This window comes from Artibeus jamaicensis, unplaced genomic scaffold, assembly GCF_021234435.1.
Source record: "Artibeus jamaicensis isolate MK-2021 breed Jamaican fruit bat unplaced genomic scaffold, CSHL_Jam_final contig_519, whole genome shotgun sequence".
Classification (NCBI taxonomy): Eukaryota; Metazoa; Chordata; class Mammalia; order Chiroptera; family Phyllostomidae; genus Artibeus; species Artibeus jamaicensis.
The window spans coordinates 11,411,946-11,436,762 of record NW_026521871.1 but is presented as its reverse complement, the minus strand read 5'-3'; the positions used below and the strand labels follow the sequence as shown (position 1 = coordinate 11,436,762).

Below are 24,817 nucleotides of genomic sequence, written 5' to 3'. Positions count from 1 at the left end.
TGTGGGGGATGGGGAGGAGCTGAGGATGCAGGGACAGATCACAAAGGGCCTGTGCCTCATGGCCGTCATCGATGGGAAGGGACTGAAGGGTTTCAACAGGGGAATGATGCCATGAGAATTATTCCTAAAAGGCTCCTCTGGCAACTGTGTAAAGAGCTGATTGTAGGGCATGGAAAAGAAGCTGAAGGCCTGTTTGGAGGCTGGAGTTTCCAGGGGGAGATACCTGTGGCTTTGACTAGGGTTGTAACAAGGGAGGTCATGATAAAAGTGGTGAAACATGGGACATACTTTGTAGGGAGAGCCTAGAGGACTAATTGGTGGATGGAGATATTTGTGGAATAAGTAGCTTTAAAGCAAGTGGTGTCTCTGCTACAGTGTCTCTTTGAGATTTCTCTTCAATTTATTTTTTTCAAGATTGCTACCATATTAATTTAACAGTGACTTAAATTTCAGAACTGATTGTGTTGCTTTGTGCTGAGTCAGACCTCATCAGCTTCCTTCCCCCACTGTGCACAGAGCATAGTATTCCTTAGCCTTGCTCATTGCCCTGGCTCACCTGAACTCACTTGTCTGCCTTTTCGGACCCTTTGCCCAACATCTCTGACCTTCCCCATTCCAAACCACCTGCCCCCCTGTAACACACCAGGCTCCTAACTTGAAGCCTTTGCTGTCCATTTTCTCATTATTTCCCTTGGCCCCTTGGCTGACTTCCACTCATCCTTTAGCTCAGGCTCCCTGTCACATCAGTTCTGAAACCCTCCTCACACTGAGGCCACATGCCCTGGCAGGGTTATATCCGCTCCCTGCTTTGAGTTTTCATACACTTAGTCTCCCTGCTCCTTGCCTTCCCCATGTATAAAGTTGTGTTGATATCTGTGCTTTCCTTCATAGGATAATGGTGAGAATTAGCTGGGCTAATTGACTAAAGCACTTCGAACAGTTGGTACCAGGATAGGAAGTGTGAAACCCAATAATCGTTTGCTATTATCACCTTATGTCACTTCCTAGTATAGCCCATGTCACATTGTCTAGTTTCTTGCTTTTCCTCCCGAATGAACTGTAGACGGGTTGGTCATCTTCCTGGCCCAAGCTTCTAGTTAATTCTTCTCACATACTTATAATCATCACCACCATTGTCATCATCATCAACATAAGAGCTAACAGTCATGGGTAGTCACTATGTATTAAGCACTTTTGCCCCTAGATTCAGTCAGGTTTTCTGACCCCAGGGCTTGCTCTCTGGACACACACGATATGTTGCCTCCAAAACTGAAGTGGCCTGGTAAACACCTGGATGGGTAGGCGGAAGGAAAAGAATAGAATGGAAATTAAAATAGCTTTTTTCTTGCATCAAATTTACATAAAGATCCATCTTGAGTAGGTGACATCAGAATGGACATGAAAATTGTTCCTCATTTTTCCATGTTCAAGGAGAAAGGTAATTTTATTTTCCTGATCATGGTTGGGGCCCAGGGGCTGGGAGCTGCCTGCCACACTCCCCATCCTGACACACTCCCCATCCTGACACACTCCCCGTACTGACACACTCCCCGTCCTGCCACACTCCCCGTCCTGACACACTCCCCATCCTGACACACTCCCCGTCCTGACACACTCCCCTTCCTGACACACTCCCCGTCCTGCCACACTCCCCGTCCTGACACACTCCCCGTCCTGACACACTCCCCATCCTGACACACTCACCATTACTGTCCTGCCATACTTGCTTTTGCTGTCCTGCCACACTTGTCATCCTGCCACACTTCCTGTCTTGCCACACTCACCATCCTGCCACACTTACCATTCTGCCACACTCCCTATCCTGCCACACTTGCCATTCTGCTACACTCTAAGTCTCACAGTGCCATCTGTCAAAGGAGCTTGCATTGGCAAACAGCTTACTTTTTGTACTTGTGCCATTCTGAGGACATCGGTCAAACTTTTTGATAAAGGCCCTTGCCTCAGTTCATTTTCAGCCTCACCGATCACAGATTCTGCTGCTGAAGCTGAAAAAGAGAGTGTTGGATTCTGACAACCAGTCCTCAAGGAGCAGGTGCTCAGCCTTGTGTTTGAGAACACAAGGTTTGGAGTCCTTTCCTTGGCAGCAGCATTAACTTTCACATAACCTCCATGTAACTGTGAACTTGAGGAGTTCTTCCAAGTTCTCCCCATGTGAGAGCCAACTGTGGGAGGCACAGACTCTGTGCAGTTTCCTTGTTCCAGTCAAGCTGTGCTGTGCCTGGAAATCTTGTCTCTTCCCCTGGCCCATCATCATAATTTCTTACACTTGTACGGAATGCTTGAGGAAATGTTTTGTGTGTATGTTCTCATCAAATTCACACACAAGGGTATAAACTAAACATGACATTTTATTTTAGTTCATCAGATAGGAAAATCAGGAGTCTATGAAGAGAGGCTTTTCCCTCAGTCAGGCAGCTAGTGAGTGGGATGACTTGTCCTTGTCCTTGGACTCTGAGACTCCTGATTCTACTGAGCTACAGTGCTTAAGAGACTAAAAGCTTCTTGAGGGCCAAGACAAAGTCGTCTATTTCTTGTTGTCCCACTCAGTTCTTGTTGCTGTTCTAGTTAATGAATAGGTTCGTAATAAAAACCAGTTAAATTAAATTGAACAAAAGTGATGGAAATCTGTTGCTACCACCAGGAATGGAAACTCTGTAGGACACGCTTTCTCACAGAGACCATCACCCTGTTACCTGGGCTGGGCCTCATCTTGGTCTTATTTTAGGGGGTCTTATTTTAGGCAGATGTTCCTGTTTTCCTTAGCTGGCTGGACAGTACCTTCCAGCCCTGCCGTTGTGGGTTCTGGTCAAGAGCCGGCCCCGGAGAGGATAATAGTCAAGGGCTGGAACAGAATTTTATTCTCCACTGGCAGAGCCCTTGGTGATAGATGGTTTCTAGTGTGTGAAACAAATGTTGTCCTCAAACTGATGGAATGTCATGGTCTTGTTCCTCCTGGATTCTCCCCTTGGGAAATTTACAATGGTTCTCTTTGCCCACAAAAGAACTAGTTCAGTTGTCTCAGAGCTGAGGGGCTCTGAAAGGGCTTTATAAGGTTTAGGTTAAATAGCCTTGATTTTGCTAATTAACCCTAAACCATTCTCAGAGGGTTACATGAGCAGAAGACTATTCTTTAAAATGCTGGATCACGTGGACAAATTATTTGGGCTGAAATATAGGACTGACGTATCTTCTGTCCCCCCAAGCCCTCGTGGCCCTTGGGCATCACCCCTGGGGCACAGTTTGGCTGTTTCCACCCTCGGTAGCTTTGCAATTGTTGCACTTTGTCAAGTGCATCCTTAGACGTAGAAGGGTTTGGTTTGGAAATAGGCCATTCGTGTTGATAACAGGTATTAAATTAATTGGCCTCAAATTGATAGCAGGTATCTCCTGTGGAAACAAAGATAATTTGTTATTGATTGTGATCCTGTCTTCTGATGTAGACTCTAGGCTTATTTTGTCTTGTGAAAGGCTGGGGTGGCCTCACAGTCCGAAGGAGACAGGAAGGGGAGGAGTAGACAGAAGGGGGAAGAGCTTCCCCCCAAACGTGAAATGTTTGCTCTATTGCTCCATTACCTGTTTTCTCTGGAAACTTCATAGATTAGCTTTTACAATCCACTTTGAAATGTTTGCCTTTTTTTAAAGCAGAAGCAATCTTTGCAGCTTTCAGGCAGAAGGTCATTTTATACAAAATGTTCATTCGTGTGCAGCAAAGCCTATTCCTTCTGAAGGAACAAAGAAATAATGAAGGCTCCTTATCAGAGTTGTTTTTTTTTTCCTAAAGAAATGATCATCTTGATAGTTGGTGAATTATATGTTCTATTTCTGTTGGAGTTGAAAGTAAAAACATCTGCATCAATAAGGATTACTAAATATTATTAAACTCTCAGATAGGATTCTAATGGTGGCTTTGGCATTTTAGGACAGGAGGGAGAAAAGTCTTGGATTTCTTCTTGTCTAATTGTGTCCGTCTCTCTAGGTTACTCCTTTTCCCCTGGTTGATTGTCTGATGGTCCCCTAGGTAACAATGTGGCCTCTTGTAGATCTCTGAGATCCAGCCTCCAAAACTTTGTTTGCAATGTTTCCAGAGGCTGTGACACTCTTTCAGCATCTTTCCTTCTGGAAGAGCCTGCTGTTCCCCCGTTCTCCTGTAGGGCTTAGCCTAAGTGTCACTTCTGGGAAGCTTCCTGGCCTATTGTCAGCATTCTTACTCATTTATCCTTCGATGTGAAATAGCTGCTTCCCTTGTGCATGTCCCTCACACTTGTATAAACCTCCTCATGCCGTTTCATGGCTCACCGATGGTACAAGACCCATGCTTTGGGAGGTCAGCATCTGGTAACTCTAGCAATAAAAGCAGCAAAGATTAAGCTATGCTGTTACAGAGTGATACACTCTCTATCCTGAGAACAGAAGGAAAGGGACTTCAGTGACAGAAGGAATGAAAATGTAAATTTGAACATCTTTTTTGGTTTTTAACTTAATGGTTCTTAAACTGTTTTTTGTTTTTTTTTTTCTTTTGACCTTCATCCAAGAGAGGAGTGTTTGACATTAATCCTGGGAACAAATAGATCTCATTTTGTCCAGATTTACTGAGACATCTTTTGATGTGCTGATGGCATTTAACGAGGATAGCGAGTTTCCAGTTTGTTTTTGAGACCCACCCAGTTTGAATTCTGTGCGTATAGAGAGGTGATGGGTTTTCTGCATCCTCACCTCCGCAGCAGGGCAGCCTGCAGGGTTCGCGTGAGGAAGCGTGATGCTCGGATGGCATTAACCCCATGTACGCACTGTTGTTACTTCCTCTGTTAGACTCGTGTTTCCAGGAAACAAAAGGAACCAAATCGAGTGGGAGGAAAAGATGAACGTGCCGCGCTGGCTGTGGTGGTGGTGCTGATGATTACTTCTCTAGATCACTCCTGTTGGTTGTTTTCCTACACGTTTAGCTCTTATTGTTTTGGTTTTAATGATAATTCAACAACTAGCTTTAGGTTAATCATCAATGAAGCTTAAATCCATTAATGATTATAGATTTTCCTTAGAATCCCCTAGTTGAGCTTAAACAGTACTTGAGAAAAAATTATGTATGTATTCTAGGGAAAAATGGCAATAAAAACCCTGGTATGAGTATTAAATGTATTGTTGCAAAACATTAAATGAAAACTACTAAACATATTAAGTACTTTGAAATCTTTCAATATTCCATTATAATGGCATTTACAAGCCAATGCTTCTTAGTTTTATCATGAGAAATAAAAAATACCAACTTTTATCTTTGGTTTTAACATTTGTTTTGCCTTAAGAATTTTTGTCCGTAATGACGCCCCCCCCCCTCCAATTTTAGGAATTCTTTACTTAAACTTTTTCTCATTTGTACACCATTTGTTTATTTTGATAGCATTGGTAGGAGTCCAGCAGGAGGTTACTTTGGTTGTATGATTACATTCTCATTACCTTGCCACTCTCAGTGCTCATTTCTTTCTCTCATTTCTCCTGGCAAGCCAAAACGACCAGGAACAAAAAGATGAAATAGAGAGAGAACAAAAAATCATTTTCTTCTTCTGATCCAATTTTTACTTTGACTTGGTGTCCTAGTTTTCCCCCTTCTGGACCACGACAGAAGTTGTGACCTCTACAATGTCTTTAACCCTGCTCCTGATTTGAGTGTTTTGGGGGAAGCGATGGGAGGCCACATTCTGCAGTGTCCTAGGGATAACACGGGGTCATTGTAACAAGAAATAGGATGTGATTTTAAACGAAATGCTTTAATATCCCTGCTATTCCCCTTGGCAGTTTTGCCTTCACCATAACTATAAATACTATCCACGGTCCATGACTTCCAGGATTTCTTTCTTATAAAGATAGCTTTTGTTTGTATTTATTTCACTGAAAGGGAAGAGAGATTTAGAAGTGTAAAAGTCAGTGAAATGCACATCAACTCATGAATTACAACGTTTTAGCTTTAGGTGCTTTGTTCCAATTCCAGGACATAGTGTATATTCCAGTAGATTGTTATCATTTTCATTGAGTAACAGAATGCTTCAGCATGAAAGGGAGAGGGGAATTTGGCATTAAATGGGGTGAGGGACGTGTGGACAAAACTGCTATTTTTCCTTTCCTCAAAGCTCACTTTTGAATACTAGTCCTCAAACCATTTTTATTTCCAGTGTTCAGCTTTAATTAAAAATCACAGTCGCAATTCTGTAATCCCATCTGCAGATACAAAAGGGATTTCATTCAAGAGAAAATTAACTTATTATTATTAAAAGCACACTGCTTTCCTAACAGATATAATAGAGTAACAGTTTTCCTCAGGCTCGGTGGCAGTTTTCTATATAATAACTAAAATATTAGCACATTTAAATAGATTTTTCTTACCTGCAAGTGATAATCAAAATTATTTTGAAAATATACTTAATTTGAATCACATGATAGGGACATTTGTGCAGGAAAGAAACATTATAGACTGTTCCTTTTTACTGGCAAACATTAGAGTTGAAAGCTGAGTTGTCTTGATTGTTTAAAATGATAATTCAATTTATTTTTTATTTTATTAAGAGTAGGAACTTTCTCTTAGGAAAATTTATGGCATATGATTTTCTTCTTAGATACTATTTCTTTTACTCATTTATCTCTATAAGTGTTTCAGAGGCGAGGTGAACTATCCTTTGTTCTTTTTAAAAGGTACATAGTTTTTGATGTGCTGCTTATCCTTGCCGTTGTGCATAGCAGCCGAGCCTATTCTCGGGTTTTTCCCCCTTGAATTCTCTCATAAAATGTACACTTGTCTCCCACTGGTATCAGAGAACAGGTTGGGAAAACCTCATGACTGATTGCAGAAATAGTCTATTCTTTCAAAGAGCTGTGTCCCAAAGTGCTTATTTATTTCACACAAGACGACTCTTATGCATAGCTGCTAGTTGACTATCTTTTTCTGAATCTTATTTCCTAAATCTTTGTCATGAGCATGATGGGAAATATCTTTATGGAAACATGAGGTGTGTAAGATAAATTAAATTGAATAGGCATACAGAAATTTTGACTTGAAAATAAACATAAAAACTGGCCAGTAGGGGTTAGATTCTCATATACTCACTACTCCACACAGAGAACAGTAAGCTGGACACTCTCAGTAATTAGTACAATATTATTGAATTGTTTCCAGTGTGTTATCTTCTTGTGCCCTATGTGTTGCCTTACAGTATTTGTGGTTGAAATACATTTCATGTTATATTATATTTGACCATGTTTTATAGTATGTATGATACACATATATATACACACATAAATATAAATAAAATGTTATATATGAAATGCATTTTATGCTATGCTCTTTCATAATAATTTCAATTTGCCTATCATTTCCATCTTTTTCTCTTATTTGTTGGTCCTACACTGCTTTTTTTTTTTCCATTTCCAATTCTTCACTGTTTTTTTTTTCAGTATTATCTGTCTTGGTCATTGTGAACTCAGTTCGTTCCTATCTTTTGAGCCTTTGTACATTTTGTTGACATTTCTGGATTTTCAGAATGCTTAGACACCATGAAAAGACAACTATGTGTTTAAGTAAATACATAATCAAAATGCATGACTTTTTTGACAATGGAAATGTTCAGACATGTGTAATATTTATACACACTCAATATGTAACTGATTTTATGATATATGCATACAAATTTTAAATCTGTTACAAAGATTAAGAGAATGAGCTCTCACAAGCACATTGGTTTGTGATATCACTGCCTGCCACTTATCTGTCTAGGCCCACATCGGTGCATTCACAGATTATGTGTCGGGATCCGGGGAGGCCGACAAGCTCCACTGAGATGATTCCAGGAAGACTATGACCCACTGAAAGCTGACCCAGCACAAGCTTGGGGCCAGCATATCCACTCTCCGTACATAGTGTCTTTCCTTATTTTTCTTTTCTCTGTTTCTCATCCTCTCCATTTTATGTCTCTCTTGTATAAAGTATTTTATGTCTTAGAGTGAAAATACATATGAACACAGGTTTTAAAAAGATAAGAGTTGAGAACCCTTGATGGGTTGGTGGAGCTCATTAAGCAAGGCATGGGGATGAGGTAAGGTCTGGCACAAGTGGTGCTTTTGGTTCTCAAACTCTAGCTGCATCAGAATCACTTGGAAGGCTCATTAAAGCAGATTGCTAGGCCCACCCCCAGAGCCTCTGATTCTGCAGGACTGGGATGGGGCCTGAGAATGTGAATTTATAACAAGTTCTTAGGTGAAACTGATGCTGCCAGTGGGGGACTACACTTTGAGAACCACTGCTCTAGGGTCATCTTGTGAGATGAAGAAACTAGCCCCAGAGAGGGGAAGGGACTTGCCCGAGATCTCACAACTGTCGTGGGTGGCACGATGGCTGGAATTAGAATGGGGTCTTCTGTCTCTGGCCCTGCCACATTTCCTGGTGTCCGTTCTTTGACTGACCAGAGAAGGGAAAGCCCCTTCTTGACCATCTGATGGGAGTGTGGATAGCCGGATTTGCTAGACCTCCTGGATTTGTCTGCAGACAGCACTGGCCTATCTCTTTCTTTTTAAGCCTCTATGGAGAGAGAGGGTTTCAGCACTCTATACTAGAGCCTAAAGTTACCCAAACATTTCAGCCTCTTTTTTTCTATGTCCAATTTAATAATTACTCATGGAACGTTTGTCTGTGGATTTGTGATCATTTAGAGGTTAATACTGATGTCATCAGTTTTTGAAGCATGGCCTTATTAAATTCAGGTGTATATTATGTCAAGAAAAAGCAAGTTTAAGGCAGCATAGGCTTTAAGATTAATGATGGGAAAAACTGATATAGTTGAATTTTTATTTGGATTTAAAGGTTTTGCTCTTCAGTGAAATTTCAGTGCAATATGATTTAACTAAATGAGTTTTCTGCGATATCTTCTTGCCTACATTTTCATGGTGGGAAATAACTTATTGGCAAATTCAAATTAAAGTAAAATGATTTTGGTTGTTGAATAATTGTTACATGGAATTTCATTAAGTTGTTTTCATAAGAATATGAATTGGTTGAATTTAGTTGGCCGAGATGAATAATTATATATTTTATGGGTACTGCTTATTGATTTAATTTCAGTGATTTTATTATTGGAATCCAGATTGTCAAAATGGCATTGATGTACCATAAAATTCAAATAACTGTCATCTGATAATTACATACCAGAACTGGGTGCAGAAAGAATTGACCTCGAATGATACAGGAAATTAAAATAAGTAAAGTTTTCCAAATAGTTGGGAATTTAGCCCACTTAGAGTTGGACTCAATTTAGTTTAATAAATCTTGGCTAAAGGCTTTCTCTACCTAAGGAATACACTTTTCTAGGTAGGTTTTGGAGTCCCTATAGGGTCTCAAAGGGACTCCCGAATAGGTGCAGAACCTGTGTGCTTTTATACACACATAACAATAGATTTTGGGGGGAAGAATAATGCATGAATAATGAAGGCAAAAACTAGGTTTATGACAGTGACATTACTATTTTCAGTTTCACGGAACAAAGGCACCAGTCACAATGAATGTGCCACGATATAATCTGTTATTTGGGGGCAGTGACGAACACTCGGTCTTTTCACGTTGCGGAAATGGGGCCCAGGCCACACTTGTAATCCTTCCTGTTGCTTTCTGTCTTTTCAGCGTCTTGTGGAGGCTGCTGAAGAGGCACACCTGAAACATGAATTCGATGCAGACTTGCAGGTAAGTGATTGTAGTTTGAGTTCAATTGTTTTCTGCGTTTACTGCCCAAGGAGACGTACTAGGTATACCAGGAGTACCAGGCTTCACTGGTTGGGAAAGAAAGGCTTTGAGAGGATGGTACAGAGCAGGAATACATGTGCCTGTTTTTTTGATAAGGCAGGAGAGCAGCGATCCTCAACCATTTTCCACCATGATAGCTGCAGTCGGAGATGACACATGCTCATGAACATAAGCAGAGTTTGATGAATCCTTCCCCAGTTTCAGGGGGAGTTAATCAGTCAACTGATAATAATCACCAGAGCTCTTAATGGTAAATTGATAAGATACAGAGCAGAATATAGACATTTCCTTGGCTGCATTTTAAGTGATTGAAAGCAACGTTGTGATGGACCTAATGTTGAATGACTGTTAATTATATTTAAAAATTAAATCATTTACAGATGTGGGGTTTGATCATCCACTTAAAAAATTTCTTGTAGTGGATCTCATAGCTAACCATGGCACACTTGTGTCTGGTTGAAAAGGCATTTGATGTTGCCTTGTACAGAGAAAACATAGGAAAAGTCAACAAGTGAATTGAATAATACTTGCAGGCTTCTTTGGGCCCCTCCTGAAGGAAATTTTATCTGTATTGTCATTTTGGGTTTTGTGGTTTTCCTTACAGCTAGGAAAACAGAGGGAGTGAATCTTAATCCTTAAGTCTGTGCTTAGACAGAACATGACTCTTTTAGTGGCATGTGGTCACAATTAGGAAATAGTGTTAAATTTTACTGCTTTTTCATTTATATGGAAAAGATAAAGACAGATATAAATCTTTAAGCACAAAAAATGTTGGTGATATGTTGGGAACCGCACGGCCTGGTTTCAGGAGTTGTAACTGCCCCCCATGGAAAAGGCTGAGTGAGCAACCTCCGGACTGTGAGCCACTAAGGAGACAAAGCTTGTCTCTGGCAGCAGCACTGCTTCTGCTTCCTCCCCACCCCCCCCTGCTTGGTCGGTTAGTCAGAGACGGGTAAGACCCCTCAGAGGGGGGGCCAACCTAAGCCAGACACGATCACTTGGGAGGCCCTCAAGGAAGGACTTGGGGGGCTGCAGCAAAGAGGGGGTGATGGACCCTCATTCCCTGGCTATTCTGACATACTGTGAGTCCCCATTTCTGTCTGGGAGAAGTGCTTTCTGGGTCTAATCAACTTAAGCCTAAAAACCTACGACTGGGAAGGCGGTGCAGCCCTTTGCCAGCTAGAGTGGGTTTTGGGGTGATCGGGCATAAGAAAGAATTCACAAAGTCCTGTGAAGCCTGCTTTGCTAAGAGTGCTTTCATTCATATGATAAGGGTCCAAGAAGGAAATGAGTATGTCTCCCAACATTCTCCAACCCCCTTACCTAACAGACAGTGACTCAAACTAAGCCCTCACATTTCTTTGAAATGTTATCTACTGTTTGATCCTTGCCTCCTGACATTGATTTATGAGCTTTACCTGTATTCTTGTGTGTTACAACCTAATAAAAGCCATTGAAGAGGAGGTTCTTGGTCTTTCTCCTCTGAGATATTGACCACCTCTTCTCCCCAAGCAGATCATATCTTGGTAGTTTCATTTTCATCCTCGGTGGGTGGGGGGACTTGTGGGCAAAGTTGCCCCTATAGTGATACCTAAGGTAGCCTTTGGCTGTGTCTCTGCCCCATAGATGTACTTCTTGCCATCATTACTACCTACATTTTTTTTTTTTTGCCTTGTGGGTAGAAGAATGAACAATGAAATAGTGTAATTGAGGAAAGTTTAATGAAGAGAATATTTACAAATATATGGTAAATGAAACCAATAAGTGATATTGTTGCACCCCAGGGCAAGCTGTACTCCTGGCCTGAAGGAGACAGGTGATAGAGTGGTTTCCAAAAGCTGGGAGAGTAGCTAGAGGGAAAGGGTACTTGATAGAGAGGTGTGGCCATGGTGATCTTGCAGTTCGAGGGGGAACATGGCCCAGTAACAGTCTCTAGCTTTCTGATCTCTTGCTGGTACCCACCAATGGCTGAATCGAACTGTAGGTATTGTTGATTTGATTCGGCCTCCTGAGGCATTGCGCTGGGTAGAGAAGGGTGAGGAACAAGTTGCGAGGGGAAGCAGAAATACTAAACCTATCCTTGGTAGGTAATTTTCAGGCATAATACCCAATATACTAAGCAAAGAGAGCCAGGAACATAAGCCAAGCACAAGAAGTTGCAGGGGGAGGTGAAGACATTCTGGACACTGTTGGTAACATCAGGAGAGGAGTAGAGAAGCCAGCCCAGCTTTTTGAGCAGAGTTGTAAGAGAAGGAGCAGAAAAGTCAGCTGAATGTAACAAGAAGCCTCTTGCCTTCCTATAGCCACAACTCTGTGATGGCTTCAGGAAGATCTGGGGGCCATTTACTGGTCATGTTTGACTTAAATGTGCCTCCTTTTCAGAGGGTTTGGACTTCCTGGATTGGCCAGAGGGATTTAATGGGAGCTTCAGGAAACATCTTTGTAAGTGTGATGATCGTAAGGACCTCTTGTATGTGTTGCCAAGGGAAATTGTCTTTCTCTTCTCAGCAGTTTCAGAAGTCCTTTTCAGGGATATTCTGACACTAAATGACAGCAACTCAACTCAGATCAGCTTAGATTATAATGTTGAATAAAATAAGAATCCATGAGTCCATTTGGATAAACAGACAGATAGATAAAAAGATAAATATACAAGTAAATAAGATGGGAAGTTCTTATTAAATAAGAAGTGGAATGCCAACTAATAAATATAAGAGAAATGATGGAGTTAGAGAATTATGGTGTTCGTTGATTCAGAAAAGAATCTTCAATGAACGCTAAAACTAGGAGGTAAAAGTTTGATGGAGAACAGGACATCGACAGTCCTAAAGCGTCCACCCACAAGTTACTTATTAATTATCAGGGAGAAAATAGCACCTTTACCGTGGAAAAGGCTGGCAGACACAGTCTTGAACAAGTGATCAAAGTCACATCATCAATTATGAAACAAAGTGACATGGAGAGCCTCCATGCGTGATGACCAGGACCAGTGCAGCGCTGCCTGCACAGAATTCTTTCACAAGTGTCCAAAATGTGTAACCTGAATCTAGTCATGATGAAACATCAGAGGAATCTGGAGCAAGGAAAATTTCATAAAACAGCTGGCTAGACTCTGCGAAAACGTCAAGGTAAAGAAAGACAAAGAGCACTTGGTAGTGCTGCTCTAGGGTAGAGCACTTGTTCCAGACTAAAGGACATTGAAGACACATGACAATTAAACACACTGTGTGATCCTGAATGGATTCTGACCAGAAACAAAGATCTGAATATTGACTGTGTATTAGGTAACAATATTGCATCAATATTGAATTTCCCTATTTTGACCTTTGTATTGTGTTTATGTAAGAGAATGTCCCTTGTCTTGGATTTTTTCATGACTAAACATTTGGATTCATTGGTCCAATTGGAAGGAATGAGTTTGTAGGAAGGCAAGAAAAGATTCTTGGAAATCAGGACTGTTTTGGAAACTATGGTATTAATGGCTTATATAGTCAATTTTATTCTGAGGTCAATTGTCTAGTAAAGGTAGGTAGGTGGGCAAGGGAGGGAATACTTTAATTGACTTTAGGAGATTTTTATACTTTGGCAGAGGAACAATGTTCTGTGGTTTTAGCTCCACTAACATTGAGCTGCTCTTTCTGTCTTCTGGAGCTATTGTTATCTGGCTGCTAAGGGTGTTCTGCCTTCCTTGCTGTTTTGAAGCTTTACAATAAAATCCTGGTGTAACATAAGTGACTCCTTGTCATATGTGGTTCCATGAATGAAGCATTGGCATCTCTCTCTCAAAACAAAAAACAAACAACAACAACAAAAAACCAACCAGAGAACAAGAAAACGAGTCTCTGGAGTGTTATAGCTTTTGTTCTCTTAAGAACAAGGATGGGAGCCCAGTTCTTCCTCTCCAGTCATCTGTTTTGTATGAGGACACAGAAATGTCAGAGGCTATGGTTGTGGTATGAACACAAGGGGATGTTGAAATAACCTGCCAATATCAGTGTCATTCCCTACCCGGACCCCAGACTTCTGTGAAGTCTTCTCTGGGTCAGAGTGAACCATGTGAATTTTCATGGAAACCCGTAGAAGAGAGGCCTTCGAAAGAGTAGATGTGCACCCAAGAGTGCCTGTCTGCTGCGATGGAGGTTTCGAAGCTGCAACGTATCGAAGCTATTAAGCCCAAGTCTGTTAACAGCTTGGGTGTCAGCCTTGTTGCTGTTACTGGGGTAGCGGGTTCTGTGTACGGGCTCTGAGTTTATTGGTATGATGGTCCATTAGAGCTGATCAATTGTTAATCTGGGTCCCGCTGACCTCTTAGCAACCCCTGCTAGTGGATTGTTTTTATCAAAAAAATTTCAGACTACCATCTGCTCACCGTGAAGTAATGCTGAGGAGGTCCCCGCACTGTTAGCTCAGGAGGAACACAGGGAGTTAGGAGTCTTTTTTTCTTTTCGAAAATAAAAGTGTTTTGTGAAATTTCCTAAACTGTATAGCTTCAAGTTATGTAGTTTTAGCCCTTCTGCCCCCCCCCACCTCCTGCTAAAATAAAGAAGTGGTGGATCTTCCCATTCTTTTAGCACAGCTTAGAGTTTTTGTGCCATTGCAACAGTCATGCGCTTTAAAAGTGAAGAATTTGCTTTTCTTTGGTAGAATGATTAAAAGTTGTAACAAGGATGCTGTGCCAGAATTTTATTTTTCGTTTGTTTCTCTAGAGTTTTAACTCTTTTCCCAGGGGTTTATGGCCTTGAGGTTGGCAGTCCCTTCTCTAAGGTCCTTTAATATGACATTAGATTGTTGCTTTCTAATAAAAACTATAGTGGGCAAAAGGCAAAATACAGCCCGTGAAGGGGTAGCATGTGTGAACAGCCCACAGGGCAGAATCCCCCCGGGGGCAGAGCCTCCTGGTCTTCACTGGCTGCAGCTCTCTTGTGGGTGTGGGGACCCTGCTGCCCTCTGGCTCCTGCCCCTCTGTGACGGCCGGCCAAGGTGGAGTCCACCTTGGCCTTCTCTGGGTTTTCTTCGTATTTCCCTGCTGTTTCCATTAGGGCAATTTTCAGTGGTAATTGATGTAAACGAAGGCCTTGTTAAAATGGCATCTTCCCTCTTTAATTTTATGTTTTGAATTAACATCAGTTTTTAATTTAAAGCACATATGAAATTAATGATTATAATAAAAACAGAGCTTTAAAAAACTGTCTTAATTATCATGTCATTGTTTTAGTGTTTCCCCTGCATTATTGTGAAGGCAAAACCCAACCTGAGCAGGGGGAAGGGTCAGGGTAGAGGGCGTGGATCCCAGCCCTTACTGTCCTATCTACTGATGGATTCCAGAGAACTGGACGTGGGTGTACGCGTGTGTAACTCAGAGACTGTCTTTCCATTTTATTTACTCTTTTTTTTTGGTTTTCGATGAGCAACAAAGAAGAAGAAAATGTCCTTTTGATGGTTTTCTAAAAACTTGCTTATCTTTGAACCACAAACATATTTACTTTGAAATGTGTCTCAAATAAGTGCCAATTGCACAGAGGTAGTACACAGTGGAGAATAAATTGTGGTTTTGATTTCGGTGTCCTGTAGAAGCCTTTTCCATTAAAAAGTTTTCTATAATATGTTTTTCTTTGTTGTTTTGTAAGTGATAGGAAAAAAAAGCCTGGTGACATTCAGAGGGACAATAAGAGTGTGGGAGTGAAAGGGACAGGGTGGGGGGGCAGGCGGGGCGTCCTGAACATCCCTCCTGGTTGTCACTGAGCTGCAGTCGCCCGTCTTGCAAGCACAGGGGCCTGAGTTCAGAGGCGAGGGAGGGGTTTGGCGTGAAAAGGATGCAGAGTCTGCTGATGAGAGATCTCAGAGATGGGGCTTGCTGGATCAGCATCCGCCCCGTCCTCACAGCTGCCTGTTGCAGTGGGAGATTTGAGGTGAAGCAGCCCCTGGGCAGGGGAGAGGGGAGGCTCAGGAGCCCCAGCATCTACTTTAGAACTTCTGATACCTTCCACTGGGAGAAGGAAGGCTTCCCCAGAACCCCTGGAAAGGGCAGTAGCAGAGCTGAGCTGTCCTTTCCCTGGCAGAGTGTCCCTGCTGCTAGGGAGGCTTTGCCCTGGAGAAAACCTGGGTTGTGTGAACTAGAGCAAAGGACTGGGTTAGTGGAAGTATTCCTCTGCAGAGGAAATGGCCATCCTCATGGGTTTTTTCACGTGTTCCTGTCAAGCCCTAATCCAGCCTTGTCTTTGATGAGTGAGGTGTTAGACTCTTGCCAAGGGGAGGGGGTGGAGCACAGAAGACTCAGGCCCTGGAATTAGAAATGGTGTTTTTTAAAGACTATTATTATTTATCTTTACAGTTTACTTTTAATATTGCATTGGTTTCAAATATAGAGCATAATGGTTAGACAGTTCTATATGTTTCAAAGTGTTCCCCTGATATTTCTAGTACCCACCTGGCACCATGCATAGTTATTGACTGTATTCCCTATGTGGTAACTTTATGGACATAGCTAACTGATTTGGTACAGTAAACAAGAAAGATAGGGCTCCCATCTATAGGAGAAATAAATGAAAAGGGAAGGAAATTTTTAGTCTTATATTAAAACCACTGCCTTTTTCCTGATCTAATTTATGAGAGTGTGCCTATTGCTTTTCATTTTATTTTTATCAGCTCGGCAGGGGGTCCCAGTCAGTCCTCTGCATTTTAAGATCTTACATTAGATGTCCTTGGTCAGGACTTGCTGCTTCTCACTTATTCACAAGAATAAGTGAGATTATTTCACAGCAATTATATTTCAGTGCAATTATATTCATATCAGTGCAAATAATTTCAGAGGAAACTTTAGGTGCGAGCATCTTAAAATAGAGGGCATTTTTCAGTCGCCACACATACACAGACACACACACTACCCTTTCTGTTCAGCTGGCTAGAACATTGTAACTCGATCAGGCCAGCATCGCAACTGTGAAGTCTGTGTTAATCAGTTGTTTGGTGGTCCCAGGTTGTGCTCACAACACTGACTGTGTTCATGTGAGAGAGGGGGATGGGGCAGTGGGTGGAGGCTCAGCCTGACCCGGCATAGAGGGCTTCGGCCTAATGGCCTGCACATTTAGGTTGTAGCAGTTCCATTCCCAAGGGGACCATCTACATGCTCAGAGACTTGTTGCTGTGGTCTCTTTGCTCATTTGTGAAATGACATGCTTGTAATATCTAGATGATTTCTAAAATCTCATCCATCTCATGTGCTGTAATTCGTTCAACTAGGCATTATCAGTGACCCCCTGTGGTCAGCACTGTGCTGTGGCTATGACCATGAATTAGTCTAGGCAGATGCTGTCTGCTCTCATGGAGCTCACCATCTAATGGGAGAGACAGACGTTAAAGACATGATGATATAAATAATTATTAAATTTCGATCATGGTAAATGACATGGGAGAGAAGCACATGGTATTATCACAGTGTATGACAGGAGACCTCTCCTCATCTGAGAGTTCAGGGGATGTTAGAGCGAATGCCTGAAGAGTGTGCCTTGATTTTGTAGAGATTCTAGGCTCACCTCAGCCACAGATAGAAGAAATATTCCCAAGTACAGGGAACCCATAATACCTTTATTTTCCATAAGTGAAAAATCAAAATTATTTTATGTGCTTTCTACGTGATAATCTTGATAAACTCCTGGTAATCTCCAGTGATATTTTATTTTTGCCCTTTATGGTGATTATCACTCCCTATCCTGTTAATTTTATTTACATAAGTGTCTATTTTTTGCTTAATTTAACATTTGTTCAGAACTCAGTACATGTTAGGTCCTCTTTTAGGTTGTGGGACTTCCACAATCTGAGAGGGGATCCTTATATTCCAAAAAAATTCTAATCTACCTTTTTAATTTTTACTTAATTTTTATATTTATTTATTTTTTTGATACAGTGCAGACTGGTTTGTCCACTATTTATACAACACACAGTGAATGTTGTAGTCTATGGGTAAGGCATTACATCAGGTAACTGACTAGTACACCTGAATTTGGTTTTGGTCCAGAAGAGGAGTTTGCAAACCATGGCCCATGTCTCACACCCAGCCCACTGCCGGATCCTGTCAATGAAGTTGTGTTGGAATAATGCCGTGCCCATTCATTTACATCTTGTCTGTGTCTGCTTTTGAGCTGCAGTGGGGAGATTGAATACTTGTTAAAGGGACCATAAGGGCCTGCACAGCCACAGGTGTTTACAATCTGGATTTTTATTTTTGCTTGGCGCCGATCTGCCTTTCAGTGCTAATCTACCTTTTGGTGCTAATCTACTTTAACAAAATATGTTGTTTTAGTTGATGCTTTTAGGGTTACAATAAGTATCTGAAACTGAAGTGTACAGTGTACCTAGACTTGATCAAGCATCTAAAGTACTATTTGACCTGAAACAAGAACTTGGTAACAGTGTCATCCCATCTACTGCTGTGCTCTGTGGAATTCTCATATTTTTTCACTTCTAATATGTGTTATAAACACTACAGTAAAATGTTATTTTTATTTAGTTTTATTTTGGCTTTAAACAGCCATATTATGAAAAGTAAGGAAGGAAAACTACCATTTCTGCACTTTTCCCGCCTTCCTGTCCACTAGGATTCCCGCTGACAGTCCTTTTCAGCCCAAGGCACTGCTGTCACCGTCCGTGCATCGTGGGTCCAGTGGCAACAACTCTCAGCTTTTGTTTATCTAACAATCTTTACTTCCCTTGTTTCTGAAGGATGATTTTGCTGGATATAGAATTTTTACTTGACGGTTTATTTTTTTCTGTTAGCGCTTTGAAGATATAATCTCATTTGCTTGTGAGATTTAACGCTCAAAAGAAAGTGTCAGCCACCATTCTCATCTCTGTTTCTCTGAACACAGCAAGTCATTTTTCTTTGCTGCTTTCAAGATTTCTCTCCTTATCTTTGATTTTCGGTATACTATATGGTATGATAAGGATGTTCCTGGATGGGATATTTTTGCATTTATGTATTTATTCTGCTTGAAGTTAGTCAACATTCTTGAATATTTTCACATTTGAAAAAATTCTCATATTTGAAAAAAATTTTAATGATTATTTTCTCAAAATCTTGCCTGTCCCACTCTCTTCATATTTTCTTCTAAACTGAAGTCCTATCTGTTAGATTGCTTAATATTGTCCCTCAGGTCTGTGTCCTGTTAATTGGTCCCCAGTTTCACTGATCCTTTCTTTTGTAGTCTCAGATCTGCATTAAACGTATCCTGTCAATATTTTATTTTAAATATTGTATTTTGTGTTCTAGAATTTTTATTCAACTTTTTGTATGCTCCATTTTCTGCTGAAATTTTTTTATGTGTGCACCAGTTATATTCATGTTTTGTTTAAGTCCTTCAACATCTCTACAGTGGATGCTTTAAATTCCTTCTTTGTTAATTCCAGCATCTGGGTAATTTCTGTACTACTAACTGCAGTGTTAGTATTAACTGCGCTGATGGTTAGTATTAACTGTCATAACTGCAGTATTGTTAAGCGACTATTTTAAAGTCACTTAAAAATTTTGCTTTTGCCTCTTTACATGCATAGTGATTTTTTGTTATATAGCGAACATTGTGATTATGTCTGACTGATTTTTATAAATTTCCTAATTATAACTTAGTATTGTTCCATCATGTAGTAGGTATTCTAAAAATACCAAATTTATTGAATCCAATTAAACTGGTATTAAGAAACAATTATTAAAGGGATGAAGAGAAAGTAATGATAAACCATACATAACAGGGCAGCCTCTGTGACTTGATCTTTTGCATCACTTAAGCTGTGAGTACAATATTGTCTTCTTTGTTCAAAGTGAACTGCACAAGGCCATCTTCCTGCTGAAAGAAAAGGAGAAACAAATGTTTAAATAGAATCATGAAATATAAACATTGTTCCTCAAAAGTTTATAATTTCTACAGATTAATTATATTAGTACCAGCCTCCTGTTGTAAATCCAGATAAAGGTATTAATATTAACAAATTTGAAGACAAACATGCAACTAAAATTATAGCAATGATAACTGGTTTGGTTTCTTTGCATATTCATCTTACTGTTTCAGAGGGAAATAATGGCATTTTTGTTTCTAAAGTTACCTTTTATATGCTTGTACAACATTTCCACATTAGCAACCCTCTTTTTAGATGGTCTTTAAAAACCCTTTTTAAAATAGGTGTGAGTTTAGAAACTCACTTAGTCACTTATCTATAATTTCACTAGTAAAACCCATAAGTGTTTTCCTCACTGACCTCATCTTTCTTGCTGTAGTATTCTTTTTTCTCTCATGACCATGTATACCTCAATTTCGAGGCAATACTGGATATAGAATTCTGAATTATTGCTTTGGAAAGTGCTTTCTTTCCTACCAAAAAAGTCATTGGTTCTTATGTGATGCTTTTAAGTATTGGATTTTCTCACATCGTCTTTCTCAAAGCTGGGAATATTTATTTTAAATAAATATTTGTTTAAAACACATTTGTTTTAAATGATACATTTTGAACACAATAAAACCGACAAATTTAAACTTTATTAAATGTTGCAGTCAACAACTACTTTTAAAGTTCAGTTTCACTGTTTTCATGTGCGCGGTGCGGTCCCGGCGTTTCAGTCCGCAGCCAGGTTGGCAAGGGGCACTTCGGGACACCAGGCCCGTGCTCCCAGACCTACGTTCGCTAGATACTCACTTAGTGGTTCTCTAGATCATGATATTCAGAGTCTCACCATCCACTTCCAGAAACCTTAGTGCCCTTCATTAAGATGACTGACTGTAGAGGTCATTGGCAGAGCCCAGAAACTGCGTCAGGATCTTCTTTCTGCAGCAAAACTTTGGCAGCAGCGGAAATGCCCTTAGGTTGCCGATTTTCCACCGAGGATCCTGTGATCCAGGAATTTGCCATCTGCTATTGAATTCTTACATTAAAACTTGAATCCGGTGGCAATCAGAAAGTACACAGCTCAACAAGAAATTTCCTCATCTCGGCTGAGCTTGTTATTAAAATACCTGGTATGTATACAGATGAACTAATTCTTACCTTTTCTATTTTCAGTTTAGTTTGTGATATAGGCTTTCATAATATGCATCAATACATAGCTGCAAGCACACACCGTCGATATGAGAACTCTAATTCTTCAGTTTAAAAAGTTCTTTTATGACTACCAGTTATAGGGCATTTTTCTTTGTTGGCTAATGGGCACTCATAGATTATGGTGACAGTGATAAGAGCAATAGGTGGCATTTAGTAGGTAGCATTATAAAAAATGTAGTTAAGTGTAGGCAGTGACTTAAGTGCTTAATAGGCATTATTCCATTTATTCTTCTTCTCACAATCCTGTGAGATACGTGCTGTTATTACCTCTGTTCCACATGTGCAGAAACTGTAGACTGAGAGGCCACATGGTCTGCTCGGGTGATGCAGCAGTGCGGGGAATGAGTCCCAATTCAAAACGAGTTTGTCTGGCTCCGAAGTCCGGTAAGTCACCATTGTCTGTGGATCTACAGTTTGCAACATTGATCTTAATTTGCACTGGACAACATTTTATAAGGAAATAAATTTAACATGAAAGTTATCATAGGTTATTTAAAAGGCCTATCAAATACTTCCAAATGAAATTTTCTAGAATCGTAAATTCTGACCCAGATATCTATGAAATAAAAACACTCAAGAAAATACAGTGATTTAGTGGAAATGATTAAACATCAGTTTACTAATATTATTAGAAATAAATATGTAAGAGACACACTCATTTGGCAGTCGGATCTATCCTCCATGCACAGTAACACAAATAGGTTCAAGAATAAAATCTGGACTCCCTGTGTACCTTATAGACTACTGCATACTCTGCCCAAGATTCATGAATTAACAACCACTTCCAACACTTTCCTTCATTCCTGTGCTCCTCACTCCCTTCTGTGTGTTTATTTCCTGTCTTCTCCAGCAAAACGTAAGCTTCATGAGAGTATGCACATGAGAACTAGTCAGATGTCCATGAATATTTGTTAGAATTAATTGAAATGTGTGACGGTGATACAACACTGAACTCTCTGGCTCACTGGTGATCACCAGCGTTATGCGTCGTCAGTAATTCATGAAATTGTCATCTGTTTATTTCAATTAGAAAAAGCTGATTCTTTTAAAAAATAAATACTGACATTTTACCAGAAGTGGTGTTATTATTGCTGTAATAATAAGACATTTTTGTATACTAATGGCAGCGTTTTAGTGAAACAGTTGGCTTTTGTTGATACTTGTAATAAATTCAAAAATTTGATTTTTTTCATCCAAATTATATGTTTCTACCCTTTCGTATGAATATATGAATATACTAATTATGAACAAGATAATTATATTTAATTAACATTATATTAAATGAATAGCTATAAAATTATTTTATTAAACAGATATGTGTTTATGTAGAAAACATTTTTTAAATTACAAAGAAGAAAAATTAGAAGGGAAACAAGCTCTTGCAACTTGAATTTCCCCTTTTGGGCATGTTCCCACCCACCGTCCCAGCCTCCACAGTCGGAGCTACTGATACAGTATGTTTGTGGCAGGGGTAGCCTCTTACAATACAAGCGGGAATTTGGAGAGAGACATAATCAGCCTCTAAGAATGAGTATTTGACAGCAAAAATAGGTGTGAGTTGAGGTCATATCTGAATCTTTGTATCTAGTAGAAAGTGAACTTCTAACATTATCATCTCCTTAGAATATCTTTAAATGTCATAACTGTCAGCTTCTAATGGAAAATCCTAGAATTTACATTTTGCTTGTTCAGAGAAAAAGAAAACATCAAAATAAACAAAAAAAACCTTGAAGAAAAGGTTTTTTCTCAAATGAAAATAAAAATCTTTTTCTTCCTTGGAGTATTACATTAATCCCCGGGTACCTAGAAGTTTTGCTAATCATCTATGTGACCTTGTAAAAGTCATGTTTCCTTTCAGACTTTATGTTCCCTCAGGTAAATGAGGGGGTGGGATGATTTGCTTTTCCTTCCTGGTCTAGAACTAGGTCTCTGAGGTTGCGGGATTTTTACATGGAAAGACCAGTTATTTTACCATAAGGGGTACACTCATTCTTTTAGGAAATCTAGCAGCTTCTACAGACACAGTGTTGTCCTAAGGGAAACATCACTGAGAATAAAATTCTCTATTCTTTTCTCCTTCCAAATTGATATGAATTTCCTACTACTGAAAAAGGGAGACTTCAAGGGAAGATTGGTTAATTGGATCACTCACAGACCCTCCCCACATAAATAATTTTATCATTTTAGATTTAAAAGGATTCTTATAATATAGAAGTGTGTGTGTGTGTGTGTGTGTGTGTGTGTGTGTGTGTGTGTGTGTGTGTGTATGTGAGAGAGAGGGGGGGGATTTTAAGAACTTAACTGGAACCAGAATGACTTGTTTTACTCCAACCTTAGTTTGCTGCATAGTTAAAGAAATTTAGAACGAAATTAAGCCCTTGCTTTGACTTCTTTGGAAGTGACTGTGTCATGCATATAAATGTATTCATAATTTATCTTTCTTCCTACCAGGTTTCAGGTGGCTGAGAAAATGTAGCCACCATGAAAAAGTTTTTTTTCCTGGGTTTTAAAGCCTTTTGTCATCTTGTTCTCCATGAGATTGGCTGAAATGCAGAGGTCATTCTGATTAAAAGGAGCAAGACTGGAGAGGGAAAGGAGGAGGGATTGTGGTTTAATAGTAATATTTCCTGAAACCCAGGGCAAGAGAACAATGGGCTGTAGACAGCTCTTGTGTGGTCATAAAGACCATTTGATGATGAGGACATAAAAGAGGATTTGTTACATCTGTTTATTTTTCTTATCTTTCTAGATGAGGTAGATAGTAGCTGTTGAGAGACTGTCTTCTGAAGACAGAAAAACACAGATTTAAATACTGGTTCTTTTTCCTTACTAGTGGTGAGATTTGGACCAAATTTCTTAGCCCATTGGAGTCTCAGGTTCTTCTTTGTATTATTAGTGTAGTGACGCGGTCCCCGTAAGGACGTCAGACTTCCAGGGGAGTGTATGTCGGCAGGAAGTATTCAGCACACTCGTCTGGTATTGAAGATGGCCCCAGTTCAGGGTAACCATTATTATTATTGTGGTCTTTGTTTTGGCCAATTCTCTCGTGACACGAAGAGATTAATTACATTTATAATTGCCTCATCTTCCTTTGGGGACTGTGAGCTCTGTGAGGAAGGGACCACATCTGCCTTTTAGTGTTGTAGTGGGGGCTTAGGCACGCAGCTGGCACTCAGCAAATACACGAGGAAGGACTGAATGACTGAAGGAAAAAAAATGAAGGATCATCTGAAGAGTGAGATACGTATTAGGAAAGAGGTTAAAAGCATAATTTTCCAAAGAGAAAAGTGTTATGATGCTGCAAACAAAAGTGATAGCAATTTCACAGCAGGAAGATTGCCCAGGGTCTGAACCTGAGCTATTTCAAGCCTCCTTGGCAGGCAACTGGGCCACAGAATCGGGCGTTTCTTGTCCACAGAAGGGCTGAACTCAAACCAGCTTTGGTCACACCTGTATTCTCTTGGGTGTGTGTGACAGACAGGGAGAGGCTCCTATCATAGTAGGCAGAGAGAACTGAAGACCTGGAACAATTTCCTTTCATAATCAGCAGCCACTTTGGGAGCACTAGGTGAGCTAGTTGTTCAGTTTGGTTTCGTTGTTGTTTTAAACTGGTTCCTTTGTGTGTCAGAGGAGAAAGACAAACAAGAGACTGCTGCTGGGACATATTTTATATTCCTCTTCCAATTTCATTAACGGCTTTCAAGGAAATCTCTTGTAATGGCCGTAAGCATTCTGTCTTCATTATTAAATACCAGCCATTTGTTATATTCTACACCTCTTTTTGGCTTTGTGTGCAATTTCTTTTCTGGGACCTTGTGACTTAAAAGTGACATTGAACTGTAGGGCAGGTGGATCTGGAGGCATGCCCTCACACATAAATTTCCAGAAACACCACCATGCTCCTGGCAAGACAGATGCCTGGTGTCTGGGGTTTTATTC

General features: G+C 40.2%; 1 protein-coding gene across 1 annotated transcript in view; it reads left to right on the top strand.

Annotated features, from left to right (window-relative positions):
* Positions 1-24,817, top strand: part of CACNA2D3 (calcium voltage-gated channel auxiliary subunit alpha2delta 3) — an 864,587-nt gene that overhangs the window by 225,968 nt on the left and 613,802 nt on the right. Inside the window, exon 4 of the mRNA XM_053669475.1 lies at positions 9,677-9,736. Coding sequence (XP_053525450.1) covers positions 9,677-9,736 — 60 coding nt within the window. The remainder of the gene's footprint in view (positions 1-9,676; positions 9,737-24,817) is intronic.